This window comes from Scomber scombrus, chromosome 18 (genome assembly GCF_963691925.1).
Source record: "Scomber scombrus chromosome 18, fScoSco1.1, whole genome shotgun sequence".
Taxonomy (NCBI): Eukaryota; Metazoa; Chordata; class Actinopteri; order Scombriformes; family Scombridae; genus Scomber; species Scomber scombrus.
In genome coordinates, this window is record NC_084987.1 from 28,380,552 (window position 1) to 28,400,236 (window position 19,685).

The 19,685-nt window shown below is 38.6% G+C and overlaps 2 protein-coding genes across 2 annotated transcripts in view; both read left to right on the forward strand.

The window, feature by feature from the left end:
• Positions 1-709: 709 nt before the first annotated feature.
• LOC133998945 (fructose-bisphosphate aldolase A-like) lies at positions 710-7,751 on the forward strand. The gene is made up of 8 exons (XM_062438003.1): positions 710-809; positions 2,133-2,249; positions 3,462-3,728; positions 4,697-4,857; positions 5,200-5,283; positions 5,565-5,739; positions 5,831-6,030; positions 7,173-7,751. The coding sequence occupies exons 2-8, from the start codon at positions 2,138-2,140 to the stop codon at positions 7,266-7,268; spliced, it is 1,095 nt and encodes a 364-aa protein (XP_062293987.1). The 5' UTR covers positions 710-809; positions 2,133-2,137; the 3' UTR covers positions 7,269-7,751.
• A 2,352-nt stretch (positions 7,752-10,103) lies between these two features.
• si:ch211-195b15.7 (synembryn-A) overlaps positions 10,104-19,685 on the forward strand; it is a 10,543-nt gene continuing 961 nt past the window's right edge. The window contains 10 exon segments of the mRNA XM_062439480.1: positions 10,104-10,193; positions 10,408-10,455; positions 13,075-13,092; positions 14,344-14,433; positions 14,603-15,147; positions 15,919-16,054; positions 17,998-18,186; positions 19,045-19,139; positions 19,287-19,437; positions 19,539-19,639. Of these exon segments, the coding sequence (XP_062295464.1) occupies positions 10,104-10,193; positions 10,408-10,455; positions 13,075-13,092; positions 14,344-14,433; positions 14,603-15,147; positions 15,919-16,054; positions 17,998-18,186; positions 19,045-19,139; positions 19,287-19,437; positions 19,539-19,639 (1,463 nt within the window).

Below are 19,685 nucleotides of genomic sequence, written 5' to 3' on the forward strand. Positions count from 1 at the left end.
CAGTTAAAACAGCCAGAAAGACTGACAACAAACAGTTTGTTCATTGTGACGCCTTTCACAATGACGTGTAAAATAAATGCTTTTCCAGTTATAATATGATACGCACCTGCACACCTCCCTAGACCAGTCTGTCAATATTGGACACCATCACCTCAAAAAGCAGTAACAGCTGAGAATTGACTAAATGGTGAATTTTTCTCTCCTGGTTTTTACCAGAAACTATGTTCATCATTTATTAATTTGAAACTTAAAAAAATGGTGTTTTCTAACACTGATGTGGATAGTTATCTCTAGTCCTTCACCTTTGATTGACAGTTTGTGTGCTTTAATGTCTTATTCATAACAGCTTTCACAGAAAGAGACTGTGATATAGTCTGAGATGCCTTCAAATCAAGCAAAGCCTCTCTTTTAACTATATATGTTGCCAAAAACAATAAATATTCATATATGAATCTCTAATTATGTACATTTAGAGAATGTGATAATAGAACAGATAACTGTTGAAGGACAAATAGAATATTTGTGACAAAACATGTAGGACCTTTAGAAGCAGGTTTTTGATCAACTAATGAATAGTTGCCTGTAAGACAACGATGGGGGTTTTATATTAAAATCTATCATCCACAACATCCTCCTACTGGCTGAAGCTTGTTGGAAGCTGCGTTCTGATTGGACAGTCCCTGCCTGGAGGTCGCCCCTGTGCTCTGCTGTACTGTTCGTCCTTCATCCTTCATCTGGCTCCTGTTACAACAGCAGCTTCCTGCATCTATCTGTTACTCCTGTCACTGCACGTACACAGCAACAACCCGGTAAGTTCTATTTCCTCCATCCACTACTTCTACATCCAAGGGTCTAGATCAGTAGTTTAGAGGATGTTGCTTTTTCATATTCACTTCGTAGAGTTTAAGTCTAGTTCGTCACGTTTTTATTGATGCATTTTCCAAGCACCTCGTAGATTGCTATTAGGTCTATAGTCATTTTAAACATGTCTGTCTAAAGCCACAGATCAAATCACATCATCATAAAATAAGTTATTCCCGGTGTGTATCTGGAGGCCCAGTATTTGGCAACTCCCAGTACAGTTCAAAGTCATTGAGGCTTGGCAAGGACGCGGAAGTGCCGTCGTTGTAAATGTAAGCAGGCTACAAGCAGGAAATGAAACATCGCTGGCAGGAGCGCTCCTATGAAAAAGTTATGACACTTACAGTCAGTTATTCGTCTTAGGAAGTTTTTTCTCCGGTAGAAGGGCCTCCAGGACAGGACCTGGATCCTTAAAAACAGCGCTGGAAAAGTACTCAGATCCTTCACTTGAGTATAAACAGCAAAGCCGTCAAATATTGAAAAGTTCTACTTAAATAAAAGTGCAAAAGAATGATGAGCAAACTGTAGCCTAGTTAAAGTAACACAAGAAAAATGATTGTATTAAGGCTGCGACAAACGTATATTTAGTTATTGATTAGTCTGTCTTGATTAATCGATTAGCTGTTTGGTGTATAAAATATCGGTAAATGGTGAACAATCTTCATCACTGTTTCCCAAAGATGACGTCTTCAAATGTCTTGTTTAGTCCACAACCTAAAGCTATAGTTCACTGTGTTAGACTAAAAAACTGAAGAAACGTTTGTGTCTCTTAACAAACAGAAGGTGAAATATAACCAATTCATAGAAAACCAGAGTGAAAACTGAAAAAAACCCAAAATATGGAAAGTTACTGTATAAAGTAAATAAATAGAACAAACTGATCAACTTATTGATTTCTGATGGAGTGGAAAAAACTCTTAAAGCTAGTTTTGACCTTCTTGAGTGAACCTTCCAGAGTGTTTTCAGAAGGTTCCAGGATCTCCTGAAGTAATTGCTGCTTTTCCAAGGGATCCATGGTTTTTCTCAGGGAGTTAGATGTAGTCTTTGATAGGGCCCTGTTGTTCATAGAAATTCCAGGGTGTCCCTGAGACCCTGAGGTTCCACAGATTTTATTTAATATGGGTCCTTGGGGCATTGAGTTTTTTAAGGAAGGTAGAATCTCTGGTAACATTTTCTTCACATTTCCTTTTAGATGTGGTAATCTTGTGGTGTTATTTTGTAAGACTGCACAATTTAAATCTGTTTCCTTTCTCTTCTTGTCTCTTTCACAGTCAACATGACTCATGCATATCCATTCCTGACCCCTGAGCAGAAGAAGGAGCTCAGTGATATCGCTCAGAGGATTGTAGCTCCTGGGAAAGGCATCCTGGCAGCTGATGAATCCACAGGTACCACAGACTCACTGAGAGATAAAAAGGAGGCAGTAATGAATGGTAGATAGGATCACACTCCTCCTGTTTACAACTAGTACAAGGTGACATATCACAATACTTTTGATGAAATACTTCAATATCAATATTGTGACAATACTGTAGGGATGACTTTTGCTGCTTTCTAAAAATATTTACACAATATGACTTTTGATATATAATCAACATTAATGTGGATATAATGACTAAGAGGGTAAAGCCAAATAACAACTAGAACAGTCTCAGAAAATGACATTACTTTATTGTAATGCAGCCTTTAAAACCAGAGAAAGACAATACTTATGCCATATCATGATATTATGATATCCAAAATCTAAGATAACATCTGGTCTCATGTCATTATAACAATATAATATCCATATATTGCCCAGTCATATTAACCACAATTACTGACCACAGTCTATTCAGCAACTCAGTGATTACTTTAAGTGTAAAATCACTTGTTGTATGTAGTTATGGTCTCATTTGTACCCAATGTATTGTAGTTAACATACAAACTGTCCGTTTACCCCCCTCGGTTATCTGGTCATGTCTCTCATTGTGGGCTGAAATGTTACAGTCAACCAAAACACTCTCTTTGCAATTGCACTTTATATTTTGTGGACAAAGTAGCAGAAACTCCTGACCTGGCCTCAGGACCTCCAAGGTATCACCAGATAAATCTGAGAGGTTGTGACGTATAACAACATAGTTAAGAAGACGAAAACCACTTATGCCATACAAAAAGTGTTTATGTTTCTGGCTTCTTTGAAGTGTTTTTTTTCTTTTGAAATACTGTACAGTTTAATCCATTCCAGGCAGGAAAGTATTTAAATAGAGGCAATCTGAAAAGAGAACATCACTGTTTGGTATATTGCACCCAGTTCAGAGCCATATGCAGCCTGTGGTGTCAGGAGTAGGCATGATTTGGCTATAAAGGGTCAGAAGCTTTCTACAAAGTTTGGGGATTCATGAAAGACAACTAAAATGACTTTCAAACTAAAAACAGCAGAGGTGGAGATATCCTGATTATCCCTCCAAAAACACAGTATTCTAAACTTCCCACAGTATAAGTTGTCTGGTAAATGCCAAAAGATTTCAAACTCCAGTTTGTCATGCAGATTTTCTTTTAAAAAATTGTTGTGTTTTTCTACAACACCTGCCACCCTGTTTTTTACCTGGCAACTCTAGGCAGTGTGGCCAAGCGCTTCCAGAGCATCAACGCTGAGAACACAGAGGAGAACAGGAGGCTTTACCGCCAGCTTCTCTTCACTGCTGACGACAGGGTCAAACCCTGCATCGGCGGCGTCATCTTCTTCCACGAGACACTTTACCAAAAGACAGACGACGGCAAGCTCTTTCCCCAGCTGGTCAAAGAGAAGGGCATGGTGGTGGGCATCAAGGTGGACAAGGGTGTGGTTCCACTTGCCGGCACCGACGGAGAGACCACCACTCAAGGTAGAGTGGAGCTCTTTATTAGGCAGTGGTAGTTTCACAGTGAAGGTATGACACAGACAGGACAAGATACATGTGTTGTTCTGGAACATTTGTGCCCTAAGCAGTTATTAACAACAGTATTGTCAACTGATGGGATTTACTGTCATCAGTTTGTACAGTGGAGGGTTGCTGCAGATTTACAATGAGACATCATGATAAGGAAAAAATCATGCTTGACACACAAGAGAGTGAGAACTGTATACAAAGATGGACTTCATGACAGCTCTCCAAAAGTGAAGTCAAAACATCGCCCCCTGGTGGCAGGACGCAGTATAGGTCATAAATCCCACCCTCTCCATGTTAGCAGATGGGACATGAAACATTCAAGTACACATAAAATATGTTTTCCCAAAGATGATTTCTGTCATTTAAGGTCATTCTTATCATGCTGATTTGTCCAACTGCTAATTTTTTTAGTTTTTAAAATAAAATAGTGATATGAAGATATAACAAAGGGGGTGTTATGTCATGATTATCAGCTGTGACAGCTGCTCTCACAACCTCCATTCCACTCTACTGTGCAGACTCTGGCTCCAAATGATTTCACACAAGCAAGATAGCAGCTCCTGCAAAGGAGATATTTTCCCCTTCACTTTTGCATAGTGGTAGGAAGTGGAGAAATGTCATTCATTAATCATTAATGTATTAACTTAGACCTTATTTTCTACCAGAAATATGAAATGGACAGTTACTAAAAAAAGCAGAACCAGAGATATTGTCTTTTTTATTGTACACATTCTTCTTCCATGTCAAAATCTTCCACTCTCATTACCCACAATGCAACTTCACCAACAATTTTAGCAGATGCTAAGCAAGACATTTTTATAAGAAAAGTCTCACTGGTAGTGCTTCTTGAGCAGAAACTCTCAGCTTCATTCGTTGTTCACACCGTCTTTCATCAGATTGCTTGTGTGCTGTGTCTCTGTCAGGTCTGGATGGACTCTATGAGCGCTGTGCTCAGTACAAGAAGGATGGCGCTGACTTCGCCAAGTGGCGTTGTGTGTTAAAAATCACCCCCACCACCCCATCCAGCCTGGCCATCATGGAGAACGCCAATGTGCTGGCCCGCTATGCCAGCATCTGCCAGATGGTTAGCGCCACACACACACACACACACACACACACACACACACACACACACTACCACACACACACACCCACACACACACACACACACACACACACACCCACACACACACACACAGCTCTACAGCTTAGTAAAAAACACTGATGCACGGTGATGTAACACAAACCAGTGGCTCTCAAAAAACTGTTACACAACTCAAAACACTGTTAGCCCATCAGCTTCTCTTCCAACTAACTGTGAACCAATTGGACACAGGAGAGGAAGTGCTCTTGTCTGTTGTCATGATGGTAGCTGCTGTGATCTCCATAATACATATCTAAATGCCTTGCCCTGCTGCCCCCCCAGCATGGCATTGTGCCCATCGTGGAGCCTGAGATTCTCCCAGATGGTGACCATGACCTGCAGCGCTGTCAGTATGTGACTGAGAAGGTGAGTGATGCTGGGTGATGCATGGACAAGATATGAGTATTATACTCCAACCTGACTCTTATGAATGTGGGAAAATGTGGTAATCTCCCTGAATTTGGTATGTTCTCAAAAGAAATGTGTGCAGACTGTCCATTTCATGTGATGTTAGCACAGCATCAGCAGTATGTTTGCCTAGATGTTGCAGATTTGAGGTGCCAAATTTATTTTATTGCCGAGGGAATGGAAATCAGAGTGCATTTCTCATAACTGAATCTGATGTTTTGTTCTCCCTGCTGCTTCAGGTGTTGGCAGCTGTCTACAAGGCTCTGTCTGACCACCATGTTTATCTGGAAGGCACACTGCTCAAGCCCAACATGGTGACCGCTGGACACTCCTGCCCCAAAAAGTACAGCCCTCAGGAGATCGCCATGGCAACTGTCACCGCCCTGCGTCGCACCGTACCCCCTGCTGTGCCAGGTGAGCCTGCTCATATACTCTGACTACATATGGTCATGACAAATAATTATTCCCACCTGATCCAATATTTGTTTGTGTTCTCCTCTCTCAGGTGTGACTTTCCTGTCAGGCGGCCAGAGTGAGGAGGATGCCTCCATCAACCTGAATGCCATCAACCAGTGTCCCCTACACCGACCCTGGGCCCTCACGTTCTCCTATGGCCGTGCCCTGCAGGCCTCTGCACTGAAGGCTTGGGGAGGCAAGAAGGAGAATGGCAAGGCCTGCCAGGAAGAGTATATCAAAAGAGCTCTGGTGAGAAGTTTACCTACTGTAAATGCAGTAGGGCAAACCTTGTATACTGCTACACACACCATGACTCATTCTCTGCTCAATATAGAACAATTTATGTGTGAAGTATTGAAATATTTTACAAAAGAAAGAATAACACTACTACAATAAAAACCTAAAGGCACAGACGCATTAATAGCAAAATATTGTGAGTTATTAAAAGTAAATGTACTGCCATGGTTCTGTTACCCTAGAGACTCTTGAGAGTCTGTGGCCCAATCCCAAATCTGCCACTAACACCTCACCCTATCCACTCCCCCTTCATTTGTGAATTCATGTGGAGGTTCACCATATTAAGGGCCGTCCCAATCAAGTTAATGCAGTAGTAGTTAGCGTTTAAGTGGACTGTGAAAGCATACTAAGTAAGTGGTAACTAATGACTTTATTAATGGTTACAGATTCCTTCCAACAAGTTTTAAGATATAGAAAATATTCTTCTTTGGATATTTTGTTTGTTTGTTTTAATCATTTATCTAATAAGAAGAGAAATCTCATTCCTTCATTGATATATCCAGAATATGTAAATATTGTTCACACTGCTAGACAGAAGCCTATTCTTAGGATATGTGCACTAGCTTTAGTTTCTACAACACTGCTTACTAGTGATGTCACAAATCCTGCTCGTATGTCCACGGGTTGAACCCAGATTTAATGTGAGATCAAAGAAACGTTTCCCCTTCAGCAAATAAAAACTCTGCACACCATTCTTCTCAGTTAAGCTTAAATATCACGCCAAAAGGCCAGCAGGGAATTTTCAATTTCAATTTTATTCAGATGAAGACATTACCAGGTCCATCTAGACCAGTCATGAATTTCATTGCTACCTCAGATCAAATTTGAAGTATGAGAAGATTGTCCAATGCCACAAACGCTTACTTGTCATTTAACAAATCTGTTTGTACAAGTGCTTCTTGCATGAGGCCCATGAGTAGTCACGGAGCTCATTGGGACCTGCTGCTCATTGTGCATACATTTTTTTCTGTCAGGGAAGAGTTCCAACCTAGTTAACTAAAGTCATGAAAATTGTGATGAATTTTCTGAATGTAATAAAAACACGCAAACGCAGCTTTTCCTTCATTTCCTGTTTGCTTTCTGTTTCTCTACAGAATAACAGCCAGGCAGCTCTTGGGAAGTACTTGTCCTCTGGAAATAAGGGAGCAGCAGCTCAGGAGTCTCTGTTTGTGGCCAACCATGCTTACTGAAGTCAGCCAGGCTGATCCTCTTCAGCACACTTCATCCTCATTCCACCCAGTCACTCCCTCACTCTAATAGAGCTATTCACATACTAACCAATAGTTCTACATTACTCCATTTGTAGAGAGACTAAAAGTGTTCCCAGCTAAGAAAACATGATTTTAAATAGATGACACTCCAGTTTTATCCTTTCCTCAAGCTTTTGACTTGTAAAGTCAGTGTTACTGTACTGCCTCATTGTTTGTGTTGTGTCACTTTATTTTGTGTTTGCACATTTAAACCCCACAGAAAGAAAGAGTTCCCCTACAGAGTCTTCCTCAGTTTGTATTCCATCTGTGGTTTCTGACATTGTTGTATGATTCTTAAGTACACGTGCCTTCATTTCTAAACTGTACCAACAGCAAGAGTGAGACTTTGGAGACGATGTTGTAATGCATGTACTACTACAATGTATACACTGGAAAGAGCCTCAAATTAAAATATCCCACAACTAATAATGTGCTGTGTTGTTTTAGTGAATATTTATTGATGTCTCATGGTTTCTTATGTCTTCCATACTGATGAACTGCTGACTAGCACAGCTGCAGTTCAGAATAGCTTCAGTTAAACACTAACTTACAGGGATTCTGACACAGCTGTTGGGGGGGGGGGGGGGGGGATTACAGCTGATTTAATGCTGGTGTGACCAGTCAAAAAATGAAGAGGATCCCATTAAACAATGAATACAGAGGTAGAATAGTCAGTCATTAAGTAAGAAAAAACAGTCCAAAGAGAACCTCCACACGAATTAAATTCAACTCGATCCTTTTCCATTTTAAAGTCTGTTCAGCTTTCGCCACTTGATGTTGCAATTTTATCATTTGTGATGGTTCTCTGATTTATTGCTGCCAAATTGGTTGTAATTTGTATATTTGTTATTTGGATGTGTGCCGTGCACCTTGTCATCAGTTACACCTGCCATCAGAGTGCAAGGTCTACAGGTGTGATCCTGATCTTGACAGACTCTCTCGAAGCTTTCACAACTCGTTTTTTACTGACTCTACAGCACTGCCTGGTGGCGGCATTTATACAACGTTTAACTCATGAATGAACCACCTGCAATGCAAATTAAACCATTAAATTACCTAAATTATACACAAACCCCCTCACAACCACAGTTTCTGTATTCAACATTAACTTCATCAACTGTCCCAGAGTATGTATATAAGAAAGGAATTAGTTTTGTTATGTAATGAATGTTTCTTTGACAGGGTTAAATAAAACCTACTGTGATCTCTGTATTTACTTGTATGTTAAGCAAAAAACTTCACTCTGGAATTATTTCACATACATTGCTTGTTCTTCTAATAGTGTGTGGTGTTACAGTCAATCAGAGGCAAGCAGGCCATCATTTAATAAATATTTATTTGCACAAAAACAGGAGATCCAACAAACCTCTTGCTAGATTCACTGTGGGAAAATTCAGGTAAAGCAAGAAGACAGAAGAGGAAGGGAGAGGAAGAGCTGTGACAAATATAGATGATTTGGCTGTGATAGTTATATTTGATTTCAATAATAAATAAAAAAGTTACTTGTATTTTTAGAATTTGAGTATATTAAGATTTGTGTGTGTATTTTTTGTGTGTAATTCTTTCTTATATGTCTTCCATACTGATGAGCAGAAGCTGCTGACTACTTAATAATAATAATAATAATAATAATAATACTTATTATTAATATTATCATCATCAGTAGTAGTAGTAGTAGTAGTACTAGAAGTTCTAAATTTATTTGTTGGTCTAATTTCTGTTCTTCTGTCCATTGTTTCTGACACCCCTCTATTAAAATATTGACATACATTTGAAAATGGGAGACAATCTTAATGGAAAATAACTGTTTACAAAAAATTATAATTATTGTAAAAACCTTTAATGGTAAATACCTGTTTACAAAAAGTAATAATTATTGTTAAATGTTTTAATAGTAAATAACTGTTTACAAACAATAACAATTATTGTTAAAAAAAAAAAAGGCTAATGAAAGGTCAGGGTATCACCAGACCTCACCTTTCATGTGAATGAGTAGAGATCTGAGCCTGGTGAACAGTCTGGGATGTTTCCGTGCCTCCTGCTGAAAGCATGTGGGGACATTCTCCAACATAGCTCAGTTACATCACATACGTACGTTGTAATGTAGATGGCCAGAGTAAATCCAAGGCTTAGAGCGTTAAGGAGGGAGGGAATGTGTGGAACAAGAAGATAAGTAAGTCATTGTTTCATCAGAGAAACGGTCAGAGGCATCGTGTGTCTTCTCTTTACGTCAACAACAGGTGAGTGCACAATTCATGCTCTTTGCTTTGCTGTTTTAATACTGAGCTGCTGCTGTGTAAGCACTACAGTAAATGCTTTGATTTCCGTTCCAACAGTGACAACATGTGAATGCTGTAAAAAAAAAAAAAAAAAAAAAACACCTGAAAACTGTTAGTGACAATTAAGCAACTACTTCAAAACAAATTAATTTGGTGGTAATGTTATTCTCTATCACCTATTTAGACATTTTTTAAAACTTGTAAAAATGTTTTACCCAAAGTGGTATGATGTCATTTAAATTCTGGTTATACTGTATATTTTTTTCCATGGGCACTTTGAATTATTTCTATCTCATTATGCCCTGTCATTTTATTTATTCAAGAAGAATTTAATTTCATTGCTGTCAAGTTGTGTTATTTTTCAAATGATGATTAATTTGAATATACTGTAGATGGAATTCAATTTAAATGTTGTATTACAATTATTTTTCTTTTCATAAGATGGAACTAGGTTGCATAATTACTAGAATGTTTGGTCAGTAGGTTGGCTTCAGGCATGGTGCCAGATGTGCAGAGGATCATTGAGAGCATCACCCAAGGAGACCAGGACACTGTCCAGGTCTTACTGGACAGCTACAACACCCAGGTTAATAATTGCATCAGTGTGTAACTGGGGGGAAAAAACATTCTTGTAATAATAGAAACGGTATGCATATTACAATTTCCATCAACTGATGTAACTCTCTTGCCCAGGGTATACTAGGGATATGTTTAAACTGACCAACTAATACTCACTTGGAAATACACCACAGCAAATGTGTATATGTATTGATTTGTCCTCCCAATCTGTTTCTCCACAGTATGCAGAGTGCTTCTTTTTCAACTCTGAGGTGCAGGAGAAAAAAAAGGTCTGTACTCAAAAAACATTCTAGCTGGAGCTAGTACTATATGTGTTTCCCTCTCTCTTTCACTTCATCTCTTCCGTCATTCCATTTGTAATTTTTGTTTTAAATTATTGCCTTTCTGTAGTTTTCTCTTGCCATTTTACACTACTACAACCGCTAACCCTTGCCCAACCAAACTTCTTTCCTCTGAGGTTATTCAAGGTCCATCCTTGTCTGCTTCCACTGATCCTGATGCTCTTACCATGCTCTAGCCCTGATTAGTACCACCTGCTCAGTGTGAGGCTATCTCTATGAAAGAACACAGCTGCTTCTCTGCAATATTCCTATTCTTTCCTTTTATATACACTAAAGATGTCAGTGATGAATCAGTTATTGAGTAATGTCCATTAATAATGTGATGAACTAAAATCATATTAACAGATAATTCCGAAGATGAGAGGAGTTGTAGTACCCTGTTGTGCCACTAGCTGAAGCCTCTTACTGTTTAATGAGGTTCCTCATTTACTGTGATTTACGGTAAACATGGTAGTTTATAAAATGCTTTTATCATCAAAATCCTCCACTCTACTTTATAAATTATTAATAATTAAGCAACTATTGATTGTTAACGTGGTCAACCATCAATTAAGGAAATTGCTTAAAATTGTTTCACTAATACACACCATCTGCATCCTATATCAGTATAACTTTATCAAGCTTTCACTGTATTAAAATATAATGAAATCACACATGCGTGAGTTGTAAGACATCGTCATCACAAATAAGTAGGCTATGTCATCATTATGTAATTATGTATGGACGCAAATCAGTCTCACCAGATTTTGAAATTTAAAAGCCATTTCATTTGTAGCACTGATTCTTTTTTTTCTGAATGTTTTGCTGCTGGATTCACACTGATGCTTAAAATTACCGACCTCTCTGCCGTGTGCCATGTTGGTGACGTTTAGAGAATTTTTCTATGCAAATATGGGACAAATAATATGGCTTTCTCTATGGTGCATTGTCCTGACATATGCCCCAGAAGCAGAGACGTGGAGACTCGCTAGTTCATTACACCCCCCATAATATAAACTTTTTGGATACAATGAAGAGCAATCCTTTATATCTCTATGTTGCTTTATTTCACTCTGTGTTGGCTGTACTGATACAGTAAACACAATAACAGGACTAGACCTGTGCCAGGTGGGACTTAATCACACACATATATACACACATGCATGCCTATCCACATAATAATTAGTAAATGGCTACATTTATGTAGTGCTTTTGTACAAAGTATTTTACAGTGTTTCTGCTCATTCACACACATGATGGTAGCAAGCTACCTTCAAAGATGCTGACTTGACCATCAGGATCAATTTTGGGATCAGTATCTTGCACAAAGACTACATCCTGAGCAACGACTGCCTGTCACAGGTCAATATTAGCAAATTGACATACATTGAAGCAAATCTCAAGCTCAGTGATTCTCACTTTTTCCATTCTCAGGCACTGCAGATAAAATGAAAAACAAAAACTCTCTAGAGAGACTATGCACTGTTTACTCAGGTATACACAATTCATATAAATGTGTGACTTTGGGTTACACTGGGTAGCGGGACTTTTTGAAAAGCCAATCCAGTATGCAATATTTTCATTGTATCAGGTCCTAAATAGACAAGCACTGATAAACACATTTCAATAAAACACCTACATTAAATGTCATTGTCTGTGTGCAGTGAACTTTAATGTGCCCTGTGCACATTAGTTTGGACCTCACTGCATCTGTTAGTAGTTCCATTGCAAGAGTGAATAACAAGTTAAGGTAAGGCAGCAAGGTATACACCTTTAACTGCCACTGCTTGGGTTGTGGTATACAAGAGCTTTACCCAATCTTTGACATTTCTAAGCAGTAAATGGTTAAGCACTTTAAACAAAAATGTACAATCAATGTGGCCAAAAATGTTGTCCACATCAACTAATACCAATTAATTATAATGCTATATTTTGAATATTTGATGAAGCCAGCCCAGTAATCATCTCATGTCTGAACAGTGCAAGAATGAGACCACTGCTACTGTTTAATTCAATTCAATTTATTCATGTAGTGGAAGATGACAACATAATTTAGTATACCAAACATTCCCCCATGAGCAAGTAGTTGGTGACAGCAGCAACAAAAGCTCCCCGTAATCAGAAAGAAACATCGAGCAGAACCAGGCTCTTGGTGACCCCAAAAGAAAGGAGAGAGAGACACAGAAAAACACAATAACAACAATAGTAACAATAATAATTATAGCAGGCATGGGTGTCGACCAGGACCATGGGGCCCCTGCAGCCACAGTCCATGGAAGCCCATGTCCATACTGAACTGACCTCTGAACACAGGTTTGTTGTGTCGATGCATTCGAACAAGACACCTAAGAACAGTTAAAGTGACTCCTGATCAATAGCCTCTGTCTGAGCTGTGGAATATTGTGCTGAATGGTGTTACACAGCAGTGTCTCAACACAGCCTGCTTCTTGCTTCTCCGCTCTAGCTCCTCTAACACTCCTCCCCCTAAAACTTATTTCTCAAATGTATGGATCTCATTTATTTTTTACACATTCACTTCTGTCGCTGTTCATGGATCAATGACTTCAGGAACAAGAACTGGAAGAAGTAAGTAAATCCAGAGAGAGAGAGAGAGAGAGAGAGAGAGAGAGAGAGAGAGAGAGAGAGAGAGAGAGAGAGAGAGAGAGAGATAGAGATGAGCTGAGCTGAGTTTGCTCTGTATTATAGTAATCTCCAGTGTCTGCATGTATGTGTGTGTATTAAAACCGATTGTGTAATCATGTCCAGCCATATGTCCCAAAGCACCTTAGATACTCAATGACTCAGCATCATCCAGCTAACCTTCACCTTGCAGATAGTTACCCATACGCTACACTATAACTACTCTGTGCTCTGGGGTTAGACAATCAGTATTGTCAAGACATTTGGTAATCGTTTAAATGGACAGTCAATAATCACATAATGGAAATAATATAATAACAGTTGAAGTAGGTGTATTGTTAATAACTATTGGTTAACTTCAGAGAAGGTTATTATTCTTTTCACTACAATTACTGATGACAGTTAAATAGTGTTCAGCTATTGGTGAAGACATTTTGTTTCCATTTCATTCAGAAACAGATATTATACAATTTGCTATTGTAGGCTCTTCTCTCTATCGCCAAATGACAAAACAGAAATGGTTCATACCATACCCATTTCTGTTTGGCAGAGGTTCACGTTCAGTATCAAGAATGTTGCTTTAATAGATCAATAACTCAGCCTGGCTTTATTTATAGCTTTGTTTGTGATAGAAAGAGATACATCCTCTTTTAGGATGGTATACATTTTTCGATTATTTTTCATTCATTTGTTGACTTTGCTAAGATATATTCTGGAGAATGTGTTACAGTGGGAGATGTAGTGAATGATCAACAGCTTGTGAGTGTTCACAATAATATATTTCAAGGCCCACATGAGGAAAGTCATCATCGTTAGTACATACAATGACAGAGCTATTTACAAAAGGAATGTGAGTATCTAAGAATTAATCAAAACATTTTTTTAAAATAATAAATAATATATATTTGACGTTCCAAAAAATCGATATTTGTGTTGGTGTCATGCAGTTCTGTCTGTTCAAGTGTTGTCGTATGGGAATTGTTGCAAAAGTTGTGACGAAAAATGTGTTATACTATAGTCACGCCATCCTATAACAATTTTTTTTTTCTACTTTAAAATGTGAAAATCAGTACTGGTTCCTGTCCTGAACAACAATGCTTGAATTATGAATTTGAATGTTAAATGTGACTTTGTATGTATTTTGCAGCTAAAATCCTTTGTACTTATTAATGTTAACTCTATTTCTTGGTTGATCAGTTCAGGAAGAACAAAGTGAGAGAGTATGCTTCTGACTCTGATTCTGACTTTGACTCAGATGACGATGAACCTGATCTTCTTCTCCGAGAGGTAGGCCATCGATTGTGTATTTATGTGTCTGTAGGTGCATAGTACGCACAAGATACATCCCTACATTTTATTAACTTATTATTCTTTAATTTTGTTCCTTCTCTTCAAACTGATTTCCTCTCAGCTTTCATCACTGTGACTTTCCTCTCTTTACTAAATGTTCCTACAGCACCTGGCCACAGCCCTGCTGTGCTTCATCAGTAGTCAGCTACAGCCAGCAGTGTTACGGGTTTGCCTGCAGACACTGCGTATCCTGTCCCGTGACCGTCGGGCTCTAGGGCCTATGGTCACTGATAGCGCCCTTATCACTTTGGCACACCTGGGAGGCATCAGCTTACTTCAGGCATGCCCAAAACAGGAGGGGAGAGCTGAAGATCAGTCACCCAGAACACACAGCCGGATTCACACAAGAGCAGCAAGTGGCTCTGAGGAGGCTGCAGATGGTGATGCTACACCATTATCTGTTAACTCTGTGGTTCCCCCTTCTTGTCCTGTGGTAGCCTGTGCTGCCAACAATAATGGCTTTGTTCATCACTGTGATAAGTGGACAGATGATCGTCATATGACGCTTGCTCAGAAGAACATCCAGGAAAAGAACAGTGGTGAGGAAGAAATGGAGGATGATGGGGATGTGTGTAGGAATGAGGCCATTAAGGTCTTGTGTAATGTCATCTACAACAGCCCCAGGGCGCAGGAGGCGGCCAGCACACTAAGGTGACACTTGTTCAAATGGGTAGCTTTAGCCATAAAATGTCAAATAATGAGAATCAAAGACATTAGTAGAAACACTGGTGTCATTACACATAAAGCCTAGTTTAGCAGATCCATGTCTGTAATTGTCACAAGGGTTGAGTTCAGATAGCTGGCTACATGTTGGATCCAGTTCTAGGTGGGTTAAATACCTAGAGCTCAAGTGTTAAATATCTGTTTCATCTCTTTTGTATTTGTGTACAAATGAAAGAAATAAAACATAAATAATTTTTACTCAGGCAGAGATTATTTGGTAGGGGTAGAATTGTCACTCTGTAACATCTCCTTTTAATTGTCAGTGGACTGTATGTTGTTATAGTCGATTAGCAGTCGAGCAACAGTGCACAGCCAGAGGTAATAATAGTAATTATACCGGATGAACACTGCTACATGCTTAGGTTTAGTCATCACATATGAACAACAACATTTAGACAATACACTTCACTTGAGTCCTTGTTAAAGTTGTGAAGAATCAATTCCTGGACACTTCTTAAACGCTCTTATCTCACTGTATATTGACGATGATCAGTAAAGAATGATTGTTTATTCAATAATTCACCCACAGAATTTTCATAATTTTCACTTTAAGTACTCCGTTAATAATGAAAACTCATTATTTCAAAGAATATTAGGTGTATGTTCTTAATAATACAAGAAAGTCATATTTGAATAATGCTATCTATCTGCTGACCAAAGCCTAGCCTAACTTTTTTTTCATTCCTGTTTCCATGGAAGACTTCTGCAAGATCTATGGGAGAGTCTGAAGCAGGGGATTGGGAGCAGGGAGCCATCTAGTGGCCGGTTTTACAAGCTGAGACTACTCTTCTTACTGACTGCTCTGAGGCCTGAGCTCAGACTGCAGCTACAACAGGTACAATGCTAGTATCCAAGTATGTATTTTTTTGTTGTGATAATTTAATGAGAACAAATTCTGTGAACAAAGCTTGTTCTTTATGTGATTATGTGATCTTCCAATGTGTGTTGTGAACAATAGACAATGTGTCAGGTTATGATAACCACATACATACCAATCTCTGGCACGTTTGTCATCACTCACATTTTACAACAAAAATGATCAGCTGCAGCATCAATTCTCCATTTGTGTCTTTTCTCCTTGTTGTCATAAACATGTTAGTCCATAACATAGTAACCTTAAACATGATACTTCTTTGCGTATTACAGAGTACAGAAGATGTCATAAAGAAAACAATTTAATGATTAATTCTCTCAAATGAATAATTTGTGTGACACTAAAAGTTAATGTGTTCTATTCTGTACACACATCTATTGCACGTCTGTCTGTCCTGGGAGAGGGATTCCTCCTCTGTTGCTCTTCCTAAGGTTTCTTCTATTTTTTTCCTAGTAATGGTTTTTATGGTGTTTTTAATTATTGATATGGTTAATGTTAATGTTAATGTTAATGTTATGCCCAATCTAGGGGTGTCTAAGACACAACATGAATCATGAGCCCCATCTTCCCAAGTCGCAAGCAGCCACCAACACAAAGCAAGTTCAGTGTAACAAAAGTGAATGTATTTACATAAAGAAATATATAGTAACAAACTGGGGTTAACTTCAGGGTGGACAAAGGCCAAAACAATAAACAAAACAAATCTACAGTAACTGGGAAGTAATCAATATAACCTATCAGAAACAAAAGAAACAAAATTACAAACACTTACCTCCCTAACTAAATAAAACATGAGAAAATATGATAACAAAACTGTCAGTCCACCCCTGCCACCACAAAGGAAACAAATAAACTAAAGATAGCAAAGACTAATATGTGACCGGTTGGGAGATGGAGGAGATGAGGAATGCCCCTGTACCACGGCACAACCACCATCTTGGAAGTATTTATAGCTTGGGTCCTGATGAGGCAGCCAATCCACCGCTAGCCTGGAAACCAGTCCCGCAATCAGTGAGCAGCAGCCAATCACGCAGTCCACCAATCCTCCTCCTGTTCCTGCACACAGTCACATGCATATTAACAACAACAAAAAAACTTTAAAACTAAAATTGCAACCACAGTTGGAACAGTTAATAAGCTGCTGTCAACCTGACAAACAACATTTTAGCTAAAATAGTAAGCTACATGTCATGATGGAGGAGGATTTTCCACAACCTGGTAACCCAAAAGTTTAAATTAGCACGAGTAAGTGATTTATTAACCATTAATAAAGCTATTAATTACAGCTAAACACTTCAAAGATTGCTCCTCATCAGAAGCGATAAAAATATATATTTCAAGGACTGACTTCATGGCTTCTTCTTCTTTGGCAGGAGATTTGTTTGGGCAGTGTGAGAGTCAAGGACCACCAGGAAGCAGGTGTTTCATGCCAAGTCCTGATAGTTGCCAACTTTAATAAATTACTTCTTTATCATCTTCTGAGAAGGTTGACTGAATGTCCTCTGCCTTGTTGTTTACTATACTGTACAAGAGTTTTGCTTACCAATTATTAAACCTTGCTCCCAAATTACTTGTTTTTCACCCTGACATCTCTCAGACTCTGTAGCCAATCATAAATGACCATATTACAATCTTAAAGAATCCAATGATTACAAGAAGACCTGAAAAATTACTAATGATTTGTTTATCACAGAAGACACAGCCCACAGTATCATTATTATGTAGTCACACAATAACTCACATTATCATCATCTTTTGTCAGCATGAAAAATATATTTAGACACAAATAGACCTTCACAATGTTGTATGTAACCTTTTTCCCAATTGAATTGAAAGTTTCTCAGTCTCATATATCAGTTGATGTACATTTTCCATAGTGCCTATGTTTTATTTGCTCTTCTCAGGAGCGAGGAGTTGCAGTACTAACCAAAGCCCTAGAGCAGTGCCTGGCTGTGAAGTGGGGTGAGGGGTATGAGGTGCTCAGTGATAGCACAGCTCCTTTCATCTCCAAGAAGATATCCCAGGAGGTCATCGAGATTCTAAAGACACTCTTCAACATTGCTCATAGGTTATACAGGCAGGACCCAGATGAGGTATGATTGCTAATGGTCAGACTAGTTAGAAACTGACCACTTAGATTACAGACCTACCTACCACAGAATGTTCTAGAACACTCAACCACTCGATCCATACGTCTTATTGTATTATATGTTGGCGCCAGGCTGGAGAAACAGCCTTATATAAACTAGTTACAAACTCTGAACAAAAAGCCAAAGCATTTCCATCACTGTAGGATACTGGAGAAATACAATTTATTGAACTTTGAGAATTTTAGATTATTTTAAAATTTGTGTCTGGTTTATTACATTTTAAATAGTTTGGCCCCTCCTCTGCAATGTGACTATGTGTAAACTCGCTCAGTAAGTTCTATGGGATGGGCTATTGTGTGTAGCTTTCTATTTTGTATGTAGCCTGTGTGTTTTTGCTTTGTACTGTTTGTTATTGTGCTGTTATATGTTTTAATATTGACCTACTGAAGGAAATGCAGATGAAAATGACCTATAAGCTAACTCTGGTACATTACATCTAATGGTAACATTTATGTTTAACACTGTACATGGTTCCAATAAACAACACAATTACTACTACTACTACTACTACTACTACTACTACTACAACATTGAAATGATGTCATGCACTTTAAAAACATTTTCCAGGCTCTGGGAAAGTATTACTAATATAAAGTCTTTAAACATCCATGATAGAAAATAATCATAATTGACTTTGAGTATGTATGTGTTTTGCTGATGTTCTTTATAATGGTGGTCTTTGGTGAAAATACTTTGTGGGCTGCAGAGAGTTTTTGGCAGCACTGGGAAATATTGTTTAGCAAAGCTGAGTGGTGGAGCCGTATCCAGCTCTCTTAATAATTCATGGTTTGTCTTTTTCAGGAGGATGCTGCTCTGTATCGCAGCCTAGCTGCTGTTCTTCGCCACTGTCTGCTGCTGTCATGTGATGGAGAAGGCACCTTGGAGGAAATCCAAGGGTCAGTTGTGCAACTATAAACATTAATTTATAAACACATTCATAAATGTTTGGATGACATGATCTATGTTAATCTGAAGTAGGAGGTGACTGACTAAATGAGCTCACAAAATGTTAATAATTATTTTAATTTAACTTCTTTCCATAGACATACTGTAAACATCTTGTCAGCACTGCCGCTGACATGTCTGGATGTCTTGCTATCTGTTCATGTGGACAAGGCATCCCACAAATGGGAGGGAGTCAACATGGACTGTGTCCACACATTGCTGCTGTTCATGGACAGACGCCTGAACAGGGCAAGTGTGTGTTGTGATTACTTAACCTTATCATATGGTTGATGTATATGTATTATACGTAATATCCCACTTGAAATGGTCTTTAATCTGCTGTTTTACAGACTCTAAAGCTAAAGGAGAAACTAATCCCTGTACTAAATTTGCTGACTGAGAGTTCTCGGGTACACAGGGAGACTCGTCACTTTTTACGGCAGAGGGTAATGTACTTTTTCAAATTGTATTTGGAAAAATACACCAAATACTTTCAG